Source organism: Trichechus manatus, unplaced genomic scaffold, assembly GCF_000243295.1.
Source record: "Trichechus manatus latirostris isolate Lorelei unplaced genomic scaffold, TriManLat1.0 scaffold00061, whole genome shotgun sequence".
In the NCBI taxonomy this organism is placed as follows: domain Eukaryota; kingdom Metazoa; phylum Chordata; class Mammalia; order Sirenia; family Trichechidae; genus Trichechus; species Trichechus manatus.
Window position 1 is genome coordinate 4,123,087 of NW_004443997.1, and position 20,613 is coordinate 4,143,699.

At 45.6% G+C, this 20,613-nt stretch overlaps 2 protein-coding genes across 2 annotated transcripts in view; one reads left to right on the forward strand and one right to left on the reverse strand.

Moving 5' to 3' along the window:
* SVOP (SV2 related protein) overlaps positions 1 to 4,263 on the forward strand; it is a 74,529-nt gene extending 70,266 nt beyond the window's left edge. The window contains exons 15-16 of the mRNA XM_004378993.1: positions 364 to 453; positions 4,057 to 4,263. Of these exons, the coding sequence (XP_004379050.1) occupies positions 364 to 453; positions 4,057 to 4,263 (297 nt within the window). The remainder of the gene's footprint in view (positions 1 to 363; positions 454 to 4,056) is intronic.
* Positions 4,264 to 12,435: 8,172 nt separating this feature from the next.
* DAO (D-amino acid oxidase) overlaps positions 12,436 to 20,613 on the reverse strand; it is a 46,028-nt gene continuing 37,850 nt past the window's right edge. The window contains exons 6-12 of the mRNA XM_023733731.1: positions 20,524 to 20,589; positions 18,921 to 18,975; positions 18,185 to 18,289; positions 16,822 to 16,904; positions 15,723 to 15,840; positions 14,950 to 15,048; positions 12,436 to 13,579 (exon numbers count right to left, since the gene is read on the reverse strand). Of these exons, the coding sequence (XP_023589499.1) occupies positions 13,448 to 13,579; positions 14,950 to 15,048; positions 15,723 to 15,840; positions 16,822 to 16,904; positions 18,185 to 18,289; positions 18,921 to 18,975; positions 20,524 to 20,589 (658 nt within the window). The 3' untranslated portion in view covers positions 12,436 to 13,447. The remainder of the gene's footprint in view (positions 13,580 to 14,949; positions 15,049 to 15,722; positions 15,841 to 16,821; positions 16,905 to 18,184; positions 18,290 to 18,920; positions 18,976 to 20,523; positions 20,590 to 20,613) is intronic.

Consider the following 20,613-nt stretch of genomic DNA (forward strand, 5'->3'; position numbering starts at 1 on the left):
CATCACTGTATCTATGAAAGTATTTGGAAGTCCGGACTGGTGCTTCAAGGCGATGCTACTAACGAAAAGCGGCAGGTGGAGCAGGGCCTGTGTCCTGATTGTGCAGCAGTTCCTGAGGGAGGGGGTCTTTGGGGACCACCCCCCACCCAGAGCAAGGAGGACCCCCATACTGGTTTCCCTCCCACAGCTCAGCCCCTTGCCCTCTTTCTCAGTTGAGTTCTTGTCTCCTTTCCAGTCTCCCATCCCTTAGTGGGGTCACCCTAACTTCAGGCCTGCCTCTGGGGGACTCTCCTGTCAGGCTGAGCTGGGGAGGAGGGAGGGACCTGCATTTTCAGAAGTCTCTTCCCGGCCGCTGTGTTTCAGGTCTACCCCACCGCGACACGGGCGCTGGGCCTGGGCTCCTGCAGTGGTATGGCAAGAGTGGGTGCTCTCATCACTCCGTTCATTGCTCAGGTAGGTGTCACCCCAAATACGGGGGGTGGGTCGCAAAGCCCATGCATTACCAGCAGCTACTACGTGCTGCGCCTTCTGCAGAGCTCCTCAGGTGCATCCCTATTGTATCCTAACAACCCACCCATAGAGAAGAAATATTGCTTGCAGATGAGAAAGTAGGCTCCGAAGAAGAAAGGCACTTGAACTCGCCCATGGCCACACCGATGGGAGGTAAGGAGGTAGCTGGGAATCAAAGCCAGGACTTTCCTATGCAGAACACCCTGGGGGCTCCAGATGATTTGGCCAAAAGCCAGTAGGCCAACATGACTTAGTGGAAAACAAATACCCCAGTCCCTGCTCCTGAGTGTTGGATAATTAGGCGTCATTGCAGATTTTGCAGCTGTTTGTGTGTGTGCCTGGAAGCATTTCTATCCGGTTTAAAAAAAAATTTTATTGTGGTAAAATATATATAATAAAAAGTTTGCCATTTAACCCGTTTTTTTCCTACTTCCTGTCCTCCAGAGACAACTATTTTTTTAAATTGTTGTGCTTTAAGTAAAAGTTTACGATTCAAGTTAGTCTCTCATACAAAAATTTATGCATACATTGTTACGTGACCCCAACTGCTCTCCCTATACTGTGACAGCACACTCCTCCTTTCCACCCCGGATTTCCTGTGTCCATTCAACCAGCTCCTGACCCTCTCCGCTTTCTCATCTCACCTCCGGACAGGAGCTGCCCATTGAGTCTCACGTATCTACTTGAGCTAAGAAACACACTCTTCACGAGTATCATTTTATGTTCCGTAGTCCAGTCTAATCTTTGTCTGAAGAGTTGGCCTCAGGAATGGTTTTAGTTTTGGGCTAACAGAGAGTCTAGGGGCCATGTCTTCTGGGGTCCCTCCAGTCTCAGTCAAACCATTAAGTCTGGTCTTTTTACTAGAACTTGAGTTCTGCACCCCACCTTTCTCCTGCTCCTTCCAGGACTCTCTGTTGTGTTCCCTGTCAGGGCGGTCCTTGGTGGTAGCCGGGTACCATCTATTTCTTCTGGTCTCAGGCTGATGGAGTCTCTGGTTTATGTGGCCCTTTCTGTTTCTTGGGCTAATACTTTCCTTGTGTCTTTGGTGTTCTTCATTCTCCTTTGCTCCAGGTGGGTTGGGATTAACCCATTTTTGAGTGTACAGTTCAGTGACGTTAATTACATTCACCAAATTGTACAACCGTCACCAATATCTGTTTCCAAAAGTTTTTCCTCACCCCAAACTGACACTCGGTACCTCTTCAGCAATAACGTCCCATTCCCCTCTCTTTCAGCCCCTGGTAATCATTAGTAACCTTTTGTCTCTATGCATTTCCCTATTCTGGATTACTTCATATAAGTGAGATTATGCAATATTTGTCCATTTGTATCTGATTTATTTCACTCGGGATAATATTTTCAAGGTTCAGCCATATCATAGCATGTACAGTGAAACCTGTGAGAGCCGGACTCAACGGGACTGCTCTGTTTTTCCAAGTCCCATAAGTTTTCCGCCTTTGACAGAGTGCAGTCTTACCACTTTTCTATCGCTTGCTTTAGTGGAAAATATTTAAGTTTTCCTTCTCTGACAGATTTTCACCTTACATAGGTTCTGGCTTTTGCGGGTTTTACTGTATCAGGGCTTAATTTCTCTTTAGGGTTAAATAATATTCCATTGTATGTATATACCACATTTTTTTAATCCATTCATCTGTTGATGGGCATCTCTCCATTTTTAGAGATGTTATTTTAAAATCATTTTGCTTTTTATATCCAATTCATTTTTAGCCAAGTATTTCTGTTCTGCCCTGTTGTTTTGGGCCATTGTATGTCACTGCTGACTAATAATAATAGCGACTCATAGCAACCCTATAGGACAGAGTGGAAGTGCCCCATAGGGTTTCCAAGGAGTGGCTGGTGGATTCAAACTGCCCACCTTTTGGTTAGCAGCCGTACCATGCTATAGCTCTTAACCACTGTGCCACCATGAGTTGGAATTGACTCCACGGCAACAGGTTTGTTTTTTTTTTTAACTGACTAATAATGATTGAGAGCTCCCCATGTGTTCATATTGTGTCAGGTGTTGCCCAGGTATCCTCTCATTAGAAAGTGGCTACTGCCCGCAAAGAGTCCCTGGGTGGAGCAAACGGTTAATGCACTCAGCTGCTAACGGAAAGGTTGATGATTCGAGTCCACTCAGAGATGCCTCAGCAGAAAGTCCTGGCAATCTACTTCTGAAAAAGCAGCCATTTAAAACCCTGTGGAACACAGTTCTACTCTGACACACGTGGCGTGATCATGAGTCAGAGTCCACTTGACGGCAATTAGGTACTGCCCTCATGCCCATTTGGCAGATGGGGAACTGAGACTCCGCTCTGCTGTGTGATTTTTGGAATTCAGCGGAGACACTGCCCTGGGAGAGAGTGTAGTTGCAAGGAGTACAGACTCTTAAATCTGACAGGCCTGGGTTCAAATCTCAGTCCCATCCTTATTATCTCTATGAACTTGGGGATTGTCTAAGTCAGGATTCTCTAGAGAAACAGAACTAGTGAGACGTATTTGTATGTATGTATATATATACATATAGTGCCACTATGCCAATTTTTTTTACATGTTGCTGTAAAAAAAATTAGCATAGCATGCTTACAAAAATACCTTGAGGGGGCGCAGTTGGCAAACGGACATAGAAGATGTGTGTTATTTGCGTAAAAATACGGTATGTTTTTACACAAATATATATATGGAGCCCTGGTGGTACAGTGGTTAAGCACTTGACTGCTAACTGAAAGGTTGATGGTTCGAACCCACCAGCTGCTGTGAGGGAGAAAGATGTGGCAGTCTGTTTTCGTAAAAATTACTGCCTTAGAAGCCCTATGGGGCAGTTCTCCTCTGTCCTATAGGGTCACTATGAGTTGGAATCAACTTGACAGCAACGAGTTTGGTTTATTTGGTTTTTTTTTTTTTTTTTTTTTTGTGTGTGTGTGTGTGTATGTGTGTGTGGTGAGAGAGAGAGAGATTGACTTCAAGGAAATGGCTTATGCAGTCGTGAGGGCTGGCAAGTCCCAAATCTGCTGGTCAGGTGGCAGTTTGGAGACTTCTGCAGGCTTATATCCTAAGACCCTAAAATGTGTTAGGTCAGGTGATAAGGAGAGTACCAATCAAGAGAGAAAGAGAGGGTGAGCTTGCAAGAGTGAGCTCTGCCAGAATACCCATTTATATTCTAGAGACAGACCACACCCCCAAGGCAACTCACCTTTCAACTGGTTGGTTGATCACAGCAGATCACATTATGGAAAGTCATTACATTACATTACATTGTGGAACAGCAATCAGTCCAGGGTTTGGCCACACCACTGAGAATCATAGCCTAGCCAAGTCGACACGTAAACTGAACTATCATAGGTATGCTACTTACCCTCATTGAGCCTCAGTGTCCCCCTCTGTAAAATGGGGATAAAGTACCTACCTCACCCAGCTATTGGAAGACTAAACAAGACAGTCTCACAGACTGCTCCGACAGGGCCTGGCCTTGCTAAGAGTATTGATGGTTGGCGGTGCCTCGGGTTCAGAAAGGATGCTCTCACCTGTGAACATCTCCTTCCCCAGGTGATGCTGGAATCCTCCGTGTACCTGACGCTGGCGGTTTATAGCGGCTGCTGCCTCCTGGCCGCCCTGGCCTCCTGCTTTCTGCCTATCGAGACCAAAGGCCGAGGACTGCAGGAATCCAGCCACCGGGAGTGGGGCCAGGAGATGGTCGGCCGAGGGATGCATGGCACGGGCGTCCCCAGGTCGAACTCTGGCTCGCAGGAGTAGTGACTGCTGGGGGGCTGAGCTGGTCTTTGAGGCTATAGCACGCAGAAAGCTGGTGGAGCCCAGCTGGGGCACTGACTGTCACTGCCACCACCAAGAACCCGAGAGTATGACCTGGACCAACAGGGCTTTGTGTCTTGACTCCATTTGCTCACATTCATCGAGATCCACCTGGGGATGGGAAGGCATTGGCTCTGGGGGGGGGGGGTTCTCTGTGTCAGGGGAGGTGCGTTACTAACCTGTGGCTCCTCATGGGGAAAGTGCCACTTTGGAAGTGTCCAGTGATACCATCCAGAATCAGCTGGTCACACCCTCAGTGAACAAAAACAAATGATCCCTGTAGATACAGAACAGGCCCAGACTCATGTGACACCCCCCACCCAGGTGAGTCGACACCTGCCACCTACCAATCCAACTTGTTCATTCAGTTCTCCTACATCCCTGGCCCCAAGGCTTTCTTCATTGAAATTGCAGGTGACTGAGTGTGGCCTCAGCAGCGTTTCCTTGGATCTGAGAAATGCCCCAAAGGGGCCCCTCTGTCTGCTTCCCCAGGGCCTGACTAGTGATGACTTTGGCAGATGGACATGCATTTGAACTTGAGCCATGTGCCCCCCACCCCTCTTCTGGAGTTGCTGTCTCTGGCTCCAGGGGAAACAGATGTGTCCATGGAGACAGCTGGGCTTACACTGGATGACAACCTCAGAAAGCTGTTACCCCAGGAGCTGGAGACTGAGACCGAGGAGAGGTGAGACTCAAGTCCAAAGGCAAAGCAGGGGGCCTCCCCGTTGGAAGCAGCGGAGGGGCCGTTTCAGGCTTCTTTTCTGGCTCCCTCCTTGGCCAGACCAGTGGCGACCCTTGGAGGAAGAAAACAGGTTTCCTCTTTCTTTCTGTGAAGCACCAATGCTTTGGATTTTGAGCATGGGTGGATGGCTGACAGGGTAGAGAGACAGCAAGGATGCTCCACCAGCCACACTCTCCCGTGGGGTCAGGGAACCCAGATCCCTGAAGCAGAGCTGTTCTTTCCTCCCTTGTTGCTAAGCTGCCCAAGGCTTGGTCTTCACATAGAGGCAGCTCTTGGGGTCCCAGCAATGGACCCCACAGCAGGGATGCTATGGGGTGGGGAGGGGAGGGAGTACCTAGATATGTGACATTTGTACATTTTCAAAGGAAGACAGGGAGGTCAATTGGGTGTTGGTTTGGAAGAAAGGACTGGAGCTCTGTCTCAGCGTCCACCTCCAGGGCTCGGTTTACATGAACCTTTCCCCCATCATGAAGGTGGGGGACCTAGAGAAGGAGGGAGGAGGCTGCCAGATCCCATCAAAATCCAGAGAAGACTGACCCTCTGCTTGGAGATACCTGCTTGAAGTAAACATTGCAAGGAAGCCAAATGTGTATGTTCATCTCTTATTAAAACATGTTGGTGATGGACATTGCAAGGGTCCAAGTTTGTTAGTGTGTCTTAATGTTCTAGTGACAGTTTGGCTTAATGGTCTTTGGAACTTTGTCCATCCAAGGTCATCTCATTCTTGGTCACCTGGCTTTAATATAATCATCTCTGTTCCATTAAGTGGGGAAAGTTACATGGTTGACTGCCAACATAATGACTTTGTGTCTGTTGGAGATGGCACTGTCTTCTAATGGGTCGACTTCTTCCGGCTCAAATCCTAGGTAGACTGCAAACAATCCAGTGTCCCTGAACTACAGGGTCACAGATGCAGCACCCTCAACCCATGCAGTCAGAAAGGACGTAGCTTAGCAGAATGCCTCTTTCTGATACATCTTTGTACCATGAGTGGCTGTGGCTCATTATTTCTGGGTTGCTGAGCTCTCCTGGGTAAGACAGAGCCTTTGCTTGTCTTTTTCGGCCTTCCAGCTGGCCAGACTTTGCCGGATGCTATGTCAGCTCCCTTTACCCTCAAATAACCCAGTGGAGCTAGAGGCGGGGGATGAGAGGGTTTGTTTGGGGGTAGGAATGTTTTCCAGGGGTTGAGGGCTGTGGCGCTCTTTTTTGTTGTTGTTGAGAACGTACACAGCAGAACATACACTAATTCAGCAATTTCTACATGTACAATTCAGTGACATTGATTACATTCTTCGAGTTGTGCAACCATTCTCATTCTTTTTCCAAATGTTTCTTCCCCTATTAACATAAGCTCACTCATCCCTAAATTTCCTATCTGATCTTTCAAGTTGCTGTTGTCAGTTTGATCCCATATGGATAGTTCTTTAAAAGAGCAAGATGCTCAATGCAGATATTCCTTGTTAATTAAGCTAACCTATTGTTTGGTTTGGAGCCCTGGTGGTGCAGTGGTTAAGAACTCGGCTGCTAACCATAAGGTCGGTAGTTCAAATCCACCAGCCGTTCCTTGGAAACTCTATGGGGCAGTTCTACTCTCTCCTACATGGTCGCTATGAGTCGGAATTCTCTCAACAGCAATGGGTATTGTTTAAAATGAAGACTTTAGGGGATATTTTTGCTTTAAGGTTTAAAGATTATCTCAGGGCAGTAGTTTCAGGGGTTCATCCAGCTCAATGGCTCCAGCAAGTTTGGCGTCCATAAGAATCTGAAATTCTCTTCCGCATCTTCCCGCTTTTGAGCAGGATTCTTCTACAGAATCTTTGATTAAAACGATCAGTAATGGTAGTGTGGCACTCTTCTTGAGAAAATGAAGGGTAAAACTCCTTGCCTTCTAAATAGCTTACCCTTCAAAAAAAAAAAACGTATTATTGAATGATACAAGAGCTGCTACAAAAGTTGCCTAAGCCTCTGAAATAGTGGGGGTTTCGCTGAAGAGGAAACCCTGGTGGTGTAGCAGTTAAGAGCTACAGCTGCTAACCAAAAGGTTGGCAGTTCAAATCCGCCAGGTACTCCTTGGAAACTCTATGGGACAGTTCTACTCTGTCCTATAGGGTTGCTATGGGTCGGAATTGACTCGACGGCAATGAGTTTTTTTTTTTTTAGCTGAAGATGCTTTCTATCTAATTTTGAACTATCCGAAACCTCCTATTTTCATTAAAGGAAATGTCATCTATTTCTCTCAGTGTTATGAAAGATTTTAGAAAATGGGAAAAGATGTTTCAATGTAACCAGGATTGTATGGTTTCTTTCTTTTCCTTACTTCAAGTATTCCCTCAGGAACACATACATGCCCCTGGTAGTGCTGGCAATGAGATGAAAGAGAATCTTAGGAATTGACTTTGAAATGAATGTGGATATTCACTGTGTTTTAATAATGTTAAGCAACAGAAAGCCTTGAATGATGAGAGCAAGAGTTCCCCTTGGTTATTATTAATAAAAGGACTTAGTCAAAGGACTAAGGTACTTTCAGCTGCAAATAGCAATAACCCCAATCAATAGTGGCTTAAACCATTAGAATAATTATAGTTAACAACAAGCCCAAAATCATGAAGTTCCAGGGAAGGTTTAGCAGCTCAGTGATGTAATCAAGGACCCAGCGTCTTTTCGTCTTTCTTTATCCTCTGCATGTTGGTCATTTGAACCTATGCTTGGAGCCTCATGGTCACAAGATGGCTGCTGAAGTGCCAGGCATCATATTTATTTACAAATGAGGTCAAATACAGAAGAAGCAGTCACAAAAGGTTTTCTGTCACAAGGTTCTGTTGTTTTTGATTGGAAAGGGAAGTCCTCCAGTAAATTCACCATTGCTTCTTAGTGGTCAGACTTGGGTCACATGCATACCTCTGGATCAATCACAGGCAGAAGGTAAGGTATTACCAATACTGGTTTAGATCAATCATGAGACATCTCCTAGGGCTGGGGAAGGGCCTACCTCCCATAGGACCAAGGGATTCCCACCAGCCTCTTGAACATAAATTGGGATCCTGTTGGCATGGAAAAAAGAAGGTGTTGGCTGTTGGATGGGCAGTGGTTGAGATGTATGATCTATGAAACATAGATCTATGGAATAGAATTGATTGTCCAGAAATAAAACTCTGGATTGCCATGGATGTGTAGGCCACAGAGTTCTAGTCAAAGCTATTTTAGTTGCAAGGAACAGAAATTTTACTCAGGCCAACTCAAATTAAGAAGGGGCTTATTACAAAATTGGGATCAGCAGTTAATATCCTACAGAGGACAGCCAGGAAGACATACATGAGAGAAGCAGAGAAGTAAGATGCAATAGGAAGAGATGAGGACTGTGGTGAAGAGGTGCACAGTCCCCATCCAAACGGGGTGGCCACTAGTCAGCTCTGACTGATTTCATTGCCCTGTGGGTCCAGCGTGGCCAGACCTTCCCATTTTCAAGGAAGAAATCTGGATTTGCGAGTGAAATCTCCAATTTTTAGTGTGTTGGATCAAACTGTTTAAGTGGGTGTGTAAGCCAAATAAAACACATCTGTAGGCTAGGTTTGGTCGGTGGACTACCAGCAGCATGCAGCCTCTGAAAGACTGGAGACCTCGAGGAAATGAAGTCCAGCCTGGCCTCTCACAGCGGAACAGGGAACTGGGAGCCAGCAGGGCCCGGGGCTGCTGCCTCTCTACTCTGTGAGCTTTATTCCTGCTCCTCTCTGCAGACTGGCTTTCATCTGCTGCATCAAGGCTGTTGCTCTCTCACAACCATGCAGATGGCTTTGGCTCCCCATGGCTCCATGGCCTTGTAACTTAGCTCTGCAAACAGACCTGACTCAGCTCTTCAGTGTCCCAGTTCCAGAGTCTCAGGAGAGGACTCTGATTGGCCTCTTTAGTGTTGGTTCCAGTCCTGGTCCAATTAAGTTGGGTCAGGGAGGGTTGAAGTCAAGAGGTACAAACATGGCAGCTTAAACCTACGCTTTTAGCAGGTGGCACAGACAATTACTGATATGTGGAGCGCACAGCAACATCCACGTAACCTCTCAAGTCTGTTCATCATAACTCTGTATTATGGACCATGTCATGGCATGTGGAACTTTGTTTGAAGTATCTACCATGTTCTGGGCATGATACTCCACACGGAGGATGCAAAAAATAATAGGGCATGGTCCTTACACTCATGTATGAACAGGACAGGGAGAGGCAGGCACAGACAGATTATTGCCATGCAATGTGACATGGTGCTAATGGAGAGATGCAGAGAGCACTGTGGAAATGCATAGGGTGGCAACCCTGACTCTCTGGGGCATCCTGCGGCACCTTCTGACTCCTCAAAGATTCGGTGGTTTCAGTCAGGCTTTGGTCATTGGTGGTACTTTACTATATTCTAATTCTAATTCTTTGACATTTGAACATTCATATATATCACATATGATCATTCTCAATTAGTCAAGACTCTTTGATAAACCATTTCAAATACCTCTCCCCCCACCATGCCAGAGAACAGAGCACTTTCTAAGTTCATCAGTCAGAAACCAATTCCATTCACAATAGCATCAAACAGAATAAAACACATAGGCAGGAACAAATTTAACAAAAGAAGTGTAAGACTTATGCACTGAAAACAACAAAACATTGCTGAGAGAAATTCTGAAAGATCTAAATAAATGGAGAGACACTCTGTGTTCACAGAAGACTTAAAATTAAGCTTTCAGCATTCCCCAAACTGCTCTATAGATTCAACACATTCCCTGTCAAAATCCAAGCTGGCTTTTTTTGCAGAAATTGGCAAGGTAGATCCTAAAATTCATACGGGATTTCTAAGAACCCAGAATAACCAAAACAACCTTGAAAAAGAAAGAACAAAGTTAGTAGACTTACACTTCCTGATTTTACAACTTAGTACGAAGGTATAGTAATCAAGACAGTGTAGTACTGGCATACGGATAAACATAGAGATTGATGGATTAGAATTGAGATTCTAGAGATAAACCCATACATTTATGGTCAATTGATTTTTTTTAATTTTATTTATTTTGTTGTTGTCAATATATACAGCAAAACATACACCAGTCCAACAGTTTCTACATGTATCATTTAGTGAGACCGACTACATTCTTCCAGTTGTGTAATCATTATCACCCTTTTACTGAGTTGTTCCTCCCCCATTAGCATAAATTCATTGCCCCCTAAGATTCCTGTCTAATCTTTTGAGTTGCTGTTGTCAATTTGATCCCATATATATTCTTAAAAGAGCATAACACTCAAGGCAGACATTATTTCCTGGTTAAGCTAAACTATTGTTTGGTTTTAAGAAGACTTCAGGGGATATTTTTGATTTAAGGTTTAAAGATTATATCAGGGTAATATTTTCAGGGTTCATCCAACCTTCATGGCCCCAGGAAGTCAGGAGTCTATTAGATTTTTGAAATTCTGTTCTGCATTTTCCCCCTTTTGATAAAAGATTCTTCTATAGAAGATCAAAATGTTCAGTAATGGTAGTTCTTCTGGTTTCATGGCAAAGGAGGCAGTTGTTCAGGGAGAATAAGCCACACATTCCATATCCTCTTTCCGTTCCTGACTCTCCTTCTTCCTCTATTGCTCCAGGCGTATAGAGACCAATTGTTGTGCCTTGGATGGATGCTTGTAAGCTTTTAAGACCACAGGCACAACGCAAGGAACTAGGAGGTAGAACAGAAGCATGGAACATGCTATTCAGCCAATTAACTGGGATGTCCCAGGAAATATGGTCAATTGATTTTTGACAAAGATGCCAAGACAATTCAATGGGGAAAAGAATAGTGGTTTTCTAAATTCATCAAGCTGCCAAGACTTCACTGAAACTATGATTGCAGACCACCTACAGGGAAAAAGCAGGAATGTTCGGCAAAGAGAAAATGAAGGGATCAACCATTGCAGTATCTTCTACAGAGCCATATGGGTTGCAGAATTTCCCCATGTCCCTTCAATTCTCAGTTTTAGGACAGAATCAAGAGGAAGCCACATTTCAAAGAGGTCCTTAGTATTTACAAAACGAACAGGAGGGTTACTTTGGGTTTGAATGTGTACTTCCTCAACCCCATACAATTTTGTGAGATCACTGTGTACTGAGTGGTAAAGGGTTCCTGTGGACAACTAGCCAGGACCAGTAGGGGTTTCTCCCCCTGGAGAATTTTAGGGTGAGTAAAGAAATATTTAGGTCAAAAACTAAATGCTATGCCTCACTCCAAACACCAGGAAGTGCCCCTCCTCCAAACCTTGTCAAAGTCTCCTTGTCTTGGCCCAACATGACTATGAGGAGGAAAGAACGAATTCCTTTCAGTGTGTTTGCAGAGAAGTTGAGAAAGAGGTCCAATAGATTCTTGTAATTGTATACTCCCCCCACCCTAATTTGGGACTCAGTGTTGTGCAGTGGTTGAAAGTGAGGCACTGAGATCACACACCTTCTGGCCCTGCATCTCCATTCTACCCCTTCCTAGCTGTTGACCTCGGGCTGTCTCTCCATGTCTCAGTCTCCTCATCTGTAAAATGGGGATACTAGCTACCACATAGGGCTTTTGTGAGGATGAAATGAGTAATGCCTCCAAGAGTTTAGTACAGAGCTTGGTACCCAGTAAGAATGCAATAAATGTTGATATTACACCTACTCACTTATCGACTATCTCGTTATCCGATATTTCGCATTTACGACAGTAGTAAAAAAATCTACTATTTTGCGCATTAAGATGTCTGTCTGGCAGTAATGAAGGCCAAGGTGTGAGGTGAGAGTAATGCTGGCTGTGATGGTTAAGGTTATGTGTCAGCCTGGCTGGGCCATTATTCTCAGTGGTTTGGCAGTTACATACTGATGTAATTTGGCAGTTATGTAATGACATAATTTGGAAGTTATGTAATGATGTAGTCATCCTCCATTTTGTGATCTGATGTGGTCATTCTCTGTTTTCACATAACGACCTGGTCTTTGGAACCTAACCATGTTGATAAGTGAGGAGTGGGTGTATTATTATTAGGACAGGAACTCTAACTAGATCTTAGCTCTCTCACCCTACTTAGCTTAGTGCTGGCCAGCATTAAGGCAGAACTCATCTTCATGATGAAATGCATGGGAAAGAACAGCCAGTAATGGCATGGCCTGGCATGGACATGGAGTGGACCAAACCAGTTGAGAATTCTTCACAGCTCATAGGATGCCACTGGCCCAAGATGCACAGAACCTTCTAGGCTGCCACCAAAAAAACCAAACCCATTGCCATTGAGTCGATTCTGACTCATAGAGACCCTATAGGATATTGTAGAACTGCCCCATGGGGTTTCCAAGGCTGTAATCTTTATGGAAGCAGACTGCCAAACATCTTTCTCCCTCAGAGCAGCTGGTGGGTTCAAACCATTGGCCTTTTGGTTAGTATTTGAGCACTTAACCACTGCACACCGGGGCTCCTTTCACAAAAACTCAGAAAGATGAAAATTTAACCTCAAAGGCTGAGGTAGGTGATTAGGGATGGAGATGGGAAGGTGTCCTCTAGGCTCATTTAAGAACTTCAGAACCACCTGGGAGTCTGTCCTTTCAGAGAGTGATAGCTGGAAGATAAGAGAGACATTAATCCTGCCCTCTAAAAAGGAATATGCTTGGTGAGATTTATTCTTTACGAAGGAGTTCCTTGTGGGATTATCCCTCCAGTAGCCCTTCTTCAGTGGTTATGTGTTGTCTATGGGGCCATTCAGTGAATAACTGGGGACAGTTGGAATCCTGGACGTGGAACAGGCAACATGTATTACAAGTTCAATGCCTCTTCTCCCTCCTCTACACTCCAGTCGTACATGTAGCTTCCTACAACATAATCTACTACAGCCTTTCCTAAAGTGTATTATGTGGCATTCATTAGGGTTCTTGGATAAAGGTCTTCGTGGCCAGATAGGTATAAGAAGCACTGGATTAAACAACATTGGATAGGTGTCTTTGCTGCGGGCCTTTCCAGAATCTTTAATGTGTTAGCATGACTTGGAATCAAGTGACTTAACTTCAACTATCCTCACTGTTCTGTGGCTCTGGGCAGCTTGCCTCTTTGATTTTCTGAGCTCTCCTTCCTTCTGAGGTCTCAAGGAATAACAGCCCAAGATGTTCTTCATCATGTCAGCCTGGGCTGGGATGTGGAACATTCTCGAGAGGGTGGAGAGACTGCAGGGACCAGAGGAGGCCCCAGGTTAGGCTGGACTCTCCTCTATGAATTGACCTTGTGGTTTCCTCTCATCTCATACTTCTTGTGGAAAGAAGTCAAGGGTGGGGTGGGGGTAACTGACTTTTTACAGAGGAACACTTGATTAGTTGCTTGAAGGGAGCCAGGAATCCTTGTGTGGAGGTGGTGGTCACTGGAGTCTTCAGAGGTGAGATGGTGGCCTCCTGGACAACTTTCTTTCTTCCAGGATTTTCCCAAAGAGCTTGGCTGCCTCCAGGGCACAGCCCCAGTGGATGGTGAGCCCATAGCCTCCATGGCCGTAGTTGTGAATGACCTAGAAGAGGCAAGAGAGAGGGTGGATGGGTCACCGAGGGATAGTGGAAAGAGGTAGAGGAAGCTTGTCTGCCCTGGGAGACTCAGGAGCTTCCTAAAGGGTTCTGGGAAAAGCCAGACACCACCCCGAGCTTTTCTCAGCAGCCAGGTGAGATAGTGGGAGCCCCTGAAACAGCAGGAAGGGGGACTGTTTGGGGAACTGGAGGATAACACCCTAGACTCTTCTCTTTTGCTTAGAAGAGAGACCTGTTTGAGTACATTCAGCCCAGGAAGAGTAGAATCACATCTAGAACTCGAGATCAGAGATTCCCCCTTTCACATTGTTGCAAGTTCCCTGAATCACTTTCCTTGTTCCCATCCTGTTCTAGACTGATGAATCTTCCGTGTTAACAGACAGACTCTTCTACCTACTTTGGGAGAGGCAGGGGGACCATACGCATGGACTCTGGTTAATGTACTCATTCTGGGGGCAGAAGCAAGACCTCTGGGGCCTTGTTCAAAGCTAAAACCACCTGCAGGGAGTTCAAGTCCATATGTGACTCCCCATTACTCAATCCTCTACACACACACACACAACTGCTTTATATTTATAGAGGAGACCCCTTTATACATACACTACACATACACAAAATCCTGCTATACACACATACACAATCCCTCTACACACACACAGAGACACACACACACACCATATGCCTGGGATCAGGCAGGGAGGAAGGGTGACTTAGGTAGGGAGGATTGCTTTCCTAGTAGAAACCCAGCCACCACCTACTTAGGTCAGTTCCTTCAGCCCAGTATAACTCCCTTGGTTTCAGTGAGCCCAGTTCCTACCCCATGAAGGGAACATGAGAGGGAACCCCAGGGAGATGATGGGGCAGACTCAATATGGACATCCAGGAAATGGCTCTGGAGTCAGCTATAGGAAGGTTCAAATCACATCCCAGCCCTGCCCCTCACCAGTGGTCCGACTTAGGCTAGTGATTCACCTCTTGGAGCCCCAGCTTCCTCATCTGAAGCATGGGGAGAATAGTCCCTATCCCAAAGAGATGTAGGGGAGATTCGATAAGGTCATTCATGTCATGGGCTTGCGAGAATGTCTGGCACAAAGTAAACACTCAGTAAGTACCCACTTTCCTTGTACTCAACCACAGACTTTATCAAACCAAAGCACTGCCCTCTGTGTTACCTCGAGCATGTCTTTCACCATCATTGAGCCTCGGTTTCCCCATTTATAGAGGAGGAGTTATTAGTCATCACTTCCCTGACTGCCCGGGAGGCTGTGAGAAGTCACTGGCGTGACTGTTCCCTGAAAATATCAGCGCTGTCTTATTAGGGCTGGGGGACATTGCTTTCCTTGCCAGTAGAACATACCTCTGTGACTGAAGGTCCAAAGTGAAGCTGTTCTCTTTCCAGCCGAATCTGGGGGCGTACTGGCCGAAAGCCAGTACATTCATCAACAATTTTTGCATTCTGGGGGAAAAAAGGTGTTAGCAACCCATCTCTGGACTTGTTTTTTTCCTTCTGCTGCCAATTGTAGGCAGTAGGGAATTAGTTTTTGGAACCCCATTACCATCATCATCAACACAAACACCATCACAGTCACCTTTATTGATTACCACAACCGTCATCACCACCTTTATCAATCCATTGGCATCATTACCATCATTACTACCACCTCCACCAATTCTATCAATTTCTCCATCTTCATCAGCCACCACCTATGGTATTGTCACTAGCCACCACCCCATCACCATCATCATATCCATCCTCAAACGTTTTCATCACCATCAATACCAATCACCACTTCCACCCTCATCCTCATCACCATAACTATTGTCATCACCACTAACAGGCAAATATAAAAAAAGGTTTCTGCAACAAATCCGTCTTCTTGTGAAGACAGACTAAGGTGCTTCTGGGATGTCACCTCTGGAGTGAACACTCTTAGCCATGGCCAGGTAGGTTTCATCAGTCCACAGCAGGGACTTCCCTGTACAATGTCAGATTGTGGTGTACTCCACAGTCCTTTGCTGGAATTGATTTACCCAATTATCTTAGGGGTGGAATATCCCCACTCTCAAGTGTCCCCATGACCAAGCTGCTGGGACCCTGGTCTAGGGCACTGATACCCCTCCCCATTGTACCTTCAGAGTGGGCTCCAGTCTGCAGCAGCCTTCCCAAATGGTTTTGTGGTCCTGGATATTGTTTATCTCACTCCAGTTCCCCAACTGGAAGATGCCTCCAAGAGTCACTGCCTGGGTCCTAGATAAAAGTGAGGAGGATGGATGATGAAGGAAAACAAAGCCTTTGAGATGAATAAGGGCCATCACCACATTCATCCTTACTACCATCTCTACCCAAATCACCACTACCATCAACATTGTCTTCTCTGCAACACCATCAGCACCACTATAATTGCCATTGTCATCACCATCAACAATAACCACTATCTCTGCCACCACTATTAACATCACTATCAATATTATCATCTCCGTTAACAATATCATCTTCACTACCATCATTAATGTCATCTTCATCAATCCCAATCACCATTTCCACCACCACCATTAACATTGCCATCAATAGTATTATCTCTGCCACACCCTTAACATCGCCTTCAAGACTGTCATATCTGCTACACTATTAACATCATCGATAGTGCCGTCTCCATCAACACCAACTACCATCCCCGCTCCCAATCATCACCATCATCAACATTGATCTCCTCATGAACAACTACACCAACTCACCATCACCCCTAACATTACCCCTCTACCCTTACCCCAGTCTTCATCCCTTCACCAACACTGTCTTCTCTATCAACAACAATCCTATCTCTACTACTACCATTCCACTATCAATAATATCATCATCCCATCAACACCACCAGCATTTAAGTAACATCACCACCTCCACTATTAATGTCATCACCACCGTCAACCCCAATCACCATTCCCACCGCCATTCCCATTGTTGATAGTCGCATCACTTCTAGCGTCACTGCCATCACATCCACTGCTGCTGTCTCCAACACTGCTACTACTGCTTCCAAAAGCATGTTCAAGGTCGAGCCTGATCAAGGCTCAGTTCTGCCTTCCATGGGATTTAATGGCTCAGATTCACTCAAAAAACACTGGAGAAAAAACACTGAAGGGACTGGGCAAGGGTTCTGGGGCGGGCAGCAGGATCATAAAGAGAGCATGAAGGTGCCCCCCTTCTGCCGGACGACAGTCAGCCTTTTACCCTGGGATGATGTACGGGGACTTGTAGATGCCATTGTCTGGGTCATGGGTGATAATGAAATGCTTCACCCAAGGGGCAGTGACCTGTTGATTCAGGGCAGAGAAGTCTTGTCAGAGGAGTTGGATCAGTGGGCTCCTCCAGCCCTTGCTCCCTTCAATGACCAGATGTTCTGAGAAGAGTGGCAAGGCCAGATTCCTTAGCCCTCCCATGGCCCCTCTGCCCCAAGTCTGCACCTGACTGCTTGCCTCTTGCAGAAAGGGCCACCCAGATTGAGAAACACCCGGGCTTCCTGCAGCAGCACACATTTTCACCCACATGTCCACAGAAAAGTCCCGGCACACATATGAACACACACATACACTTCTGTCCACATCAGGAACAAACATGCCCACCAACACACACATGTATACACATATATGCACACCTAGGATGCACATAGATACACTCATGCACACACATGCACACCTGTGAATGCACACATGCACATACAATATGCACACACACGCACAGTATTAATGTGCAATCACACATACAAGTGCACATACATGCACACCTATGAATGAACATATGACATGTACACATATGCACGCACACATGGACACCTATGAATGCACATACAGTCACACATGCACGTGCACACATGCACACCTATGAATGCACATATGCCGCTCCCATACATATATGTACACACATCTATGAATGCACATCTGTACCTGCACACCTATAAATGCATACATGTACACTCATACACATAGCCACATACATGCACACCTATCAAAGCACATACACACACTCCCATCTGCGCACACATACACACATGCTCACAAATAGGCACGCACTCACACACGTGCACACATGTGATGAGAGGCCACGTGGAATGATGGTTACACACAGGCTCTTAAACCAGATTGCGTGGGTTCTAATCCCAATTATACCACTTACTACTGTGTGAACTTGTGCAAGTTACTTAACTCTTCTGTGCTTCAGTTTCCTCATCTGTGAAATGGCAGTGGTAGTAATGATAGCACCCAACTCAAAGGGCTGGGGTAGGGATTATATTAATTAACACAATGAAGTGCATAAATGTTTGCTACTTTTATTATAATACAGCCATATGCAGGTCCCACATATGTACAGACATAGACACTCATGCTTTGCAATTAAGAAGAACCCTGAAAGAGGAAGTTTAGGGCTGTTGGGTTGCTACTTCCTGTTTCTTTAAAACGTCAACTCCCAGAAGGCTCAGGGGGTCCTCTAATGGATATTCCTAACTCAGCTGCTATCTTAGGAGATGACATAAACATGCAGCAATAACCTTTCTATCAACGAAGCCTAGTGGTTTCATCCCCCCCCCCAGACTCACCTTAATGATCTGCCCCCGGCCTGGCTGCAGGAGGGGGTCTGGCTGCAGTGCCCCAGCCCACACTCCAGTGCAGTTGATAATCACGTCCGCGCCTCCTCGTGCCACCTAGGAGCAATCAACACGGCAGGCAGGGGTGGAAGGGTGAAGACCCTTCTCCCACTCCACGGCTATCTGTTCCCTCAATGAGGAATCATTTGCGCCTGGCTCCAAATCTGCGCTTCACCATTTACCTGCTGTGAGACCTCAGAAAATCCCATCAATTCCCTGAGCCTCAGCTGCCTCAGCTATAAAATGGGCAGGTAATGCCTATTCATAAGGTTTTTGCTGGCTAATTTTCGGAAGCAGATCACCAGGCCTTTCTTCCTAGTCTGTCTTAGTCTGGAAGCTCTGTTGAAACCTGTCCACTATGGGTGCAGAAACTTCAACTTAGATGTCAGTAGGAAGCAAGCAAGTGTCTGGAACATGGGGGTAGGGGTTCAGCTGCTACTGGGAAAAGGCAGCCAGTTCTCTATTCCTGAAGCTCACTGTAGCTCATATATAAATTAACACCAAATGGCCACCATGATCCCACTGTCACTTCACTCCCACCACCAACACCAAGGCAGAAGCCTCCTGAGTCCTCCTGGGATTGAGAGAAGGCCAAGAGTTTGGGACAGGCCTAAAGGGAACCTTAAGGAAGTAGAGACCTCCCCTCTTCTCCCTCCAGCATCCATCCCCTTTCATCCCTGAAGCTCACCTCCTCAAAAGACTCCACCTTCCGCTGGAAAAATTTCACTCTCCTCTCAGTTAACCTGGGATGATCAGACATGTCAAAAAGCCTTGTATTCTGTTCCCCGCCCTGACCTTCTCCCTCCCAGAGGATGGCATGGGAAGCATTTCCTGAAGAACCTTCTGTGGATGTTAGTCCCACAGGACACTCCTTGAGAAAATGGCTGTGCAGTCAAATCAGTTCACCAGCATCTTGCTGAAAGAGTGGTCCATAAAATGTCCCTTGGGAAACCCAAGATGGTCCAAGACCCTCCTTGGGAAGATGGGAATGGGGGAGAGCCTCAAGGGAGAAGGGACTTGCTCAAGGTTATATAGTGAGTCAATGATGGAATTGGGACTGGAAGAGTGGTCCATAAAATGTCCCTTGGGAAATTCAAGATGGTCCAAGACCCTCCTTGGGAAGATGGGAATGGGGGAGAGCCTCAAGGGAGAACGGATTTGCTCAAGGTCATATAGTGAGTCAATGATGGGATTGGGACTTGACTGCAAGTCTCTTAGCTCCTAACACTTTCTACTGCCACCATATTGCCTTGTAACATCAAAGGGGATGAGATGTGGGATAGAGAAGGGGCAGAGTTGGGCTAATGCTGAATACCCTTCATCAGAAGTGGGGCATGAGGAGGGAGGTGGGCTATGGATATCCTCCCCTCCCTCTAAATACCCCAGAGGAAAAATACGTCACTATTTGAAATATAGTAGAAACATCAAAATAACAGTAAGTAAATCTTATAAATGCTGAAACATAATCTCAGGACTGTTTCTTCTACATAATTTCTTCTAGGAAAGAAACATTGAGAGAACTGAAGAGGCTGGATAGAAGTCATAAGTATCCCAAGGTTAGGAGAAATAACCATTCCTTAGTACAACAGTTTCCAAATCTAGTGATTAGTTAGAATCACCTATGGAGTTTGTTATAATACAAATTCCTGAGCCCCACCCCAGAGTTTCTGATTCGGTACACATAAAACAGGGTCTGAAATATGTATTTTGGATAAAAGCCACCATTCCAGATTTTTTAAAAGCTTAATAAGAAATATATGGAATCTTCCTTAATATGAATATACATGTAAATTTTTTTCTCAAGCTAGTGTTTGCTTAATGTGGAACACTACAAGATTCCTACTAAATTCAGAAACAAGACAAGGACCTTCGCTATCACCTGTATCGGTTAACATTGTTCTGGAGGTACTGGCCAAAGCAATTAGACAAGAAAAAAATAAAATGAGGTCTAAAAATAAAAGGCAACTTATATTTTGCAGATAATATAATTATACCTGAAAAACTTAAGAATCTGTTTAAAACTATTACGCAAACATTAAGGGATTTTTGTGAGTTTGTTAATCAATATCACATCTGAAAAGCTGCCCAGGTGATTCTGATGCCCAGCCAGGCATGCGAACCATCGTCTTTGTGCACAGGGTTGTTCAAGACCAAGGACAGCTCCAATGAGCCTAAGGTTTTTCATCAGGCTTTGGGGTTGGCTAATACTGAGAGGTATCCCATGAACTAATCTTCTGCTACAACCTTGGTCCCTGGGAGTGCCTTCCTTAAGCTGAAGCTCAAAAGCTCACCTTTCAGTCAGCCAGTGCAGATAGCTCTTCCCCTCCAAAATCAGGCTTGTGTTGAACCAGCCATAGCTAGAGTCACAGCAGGCAAAAGGT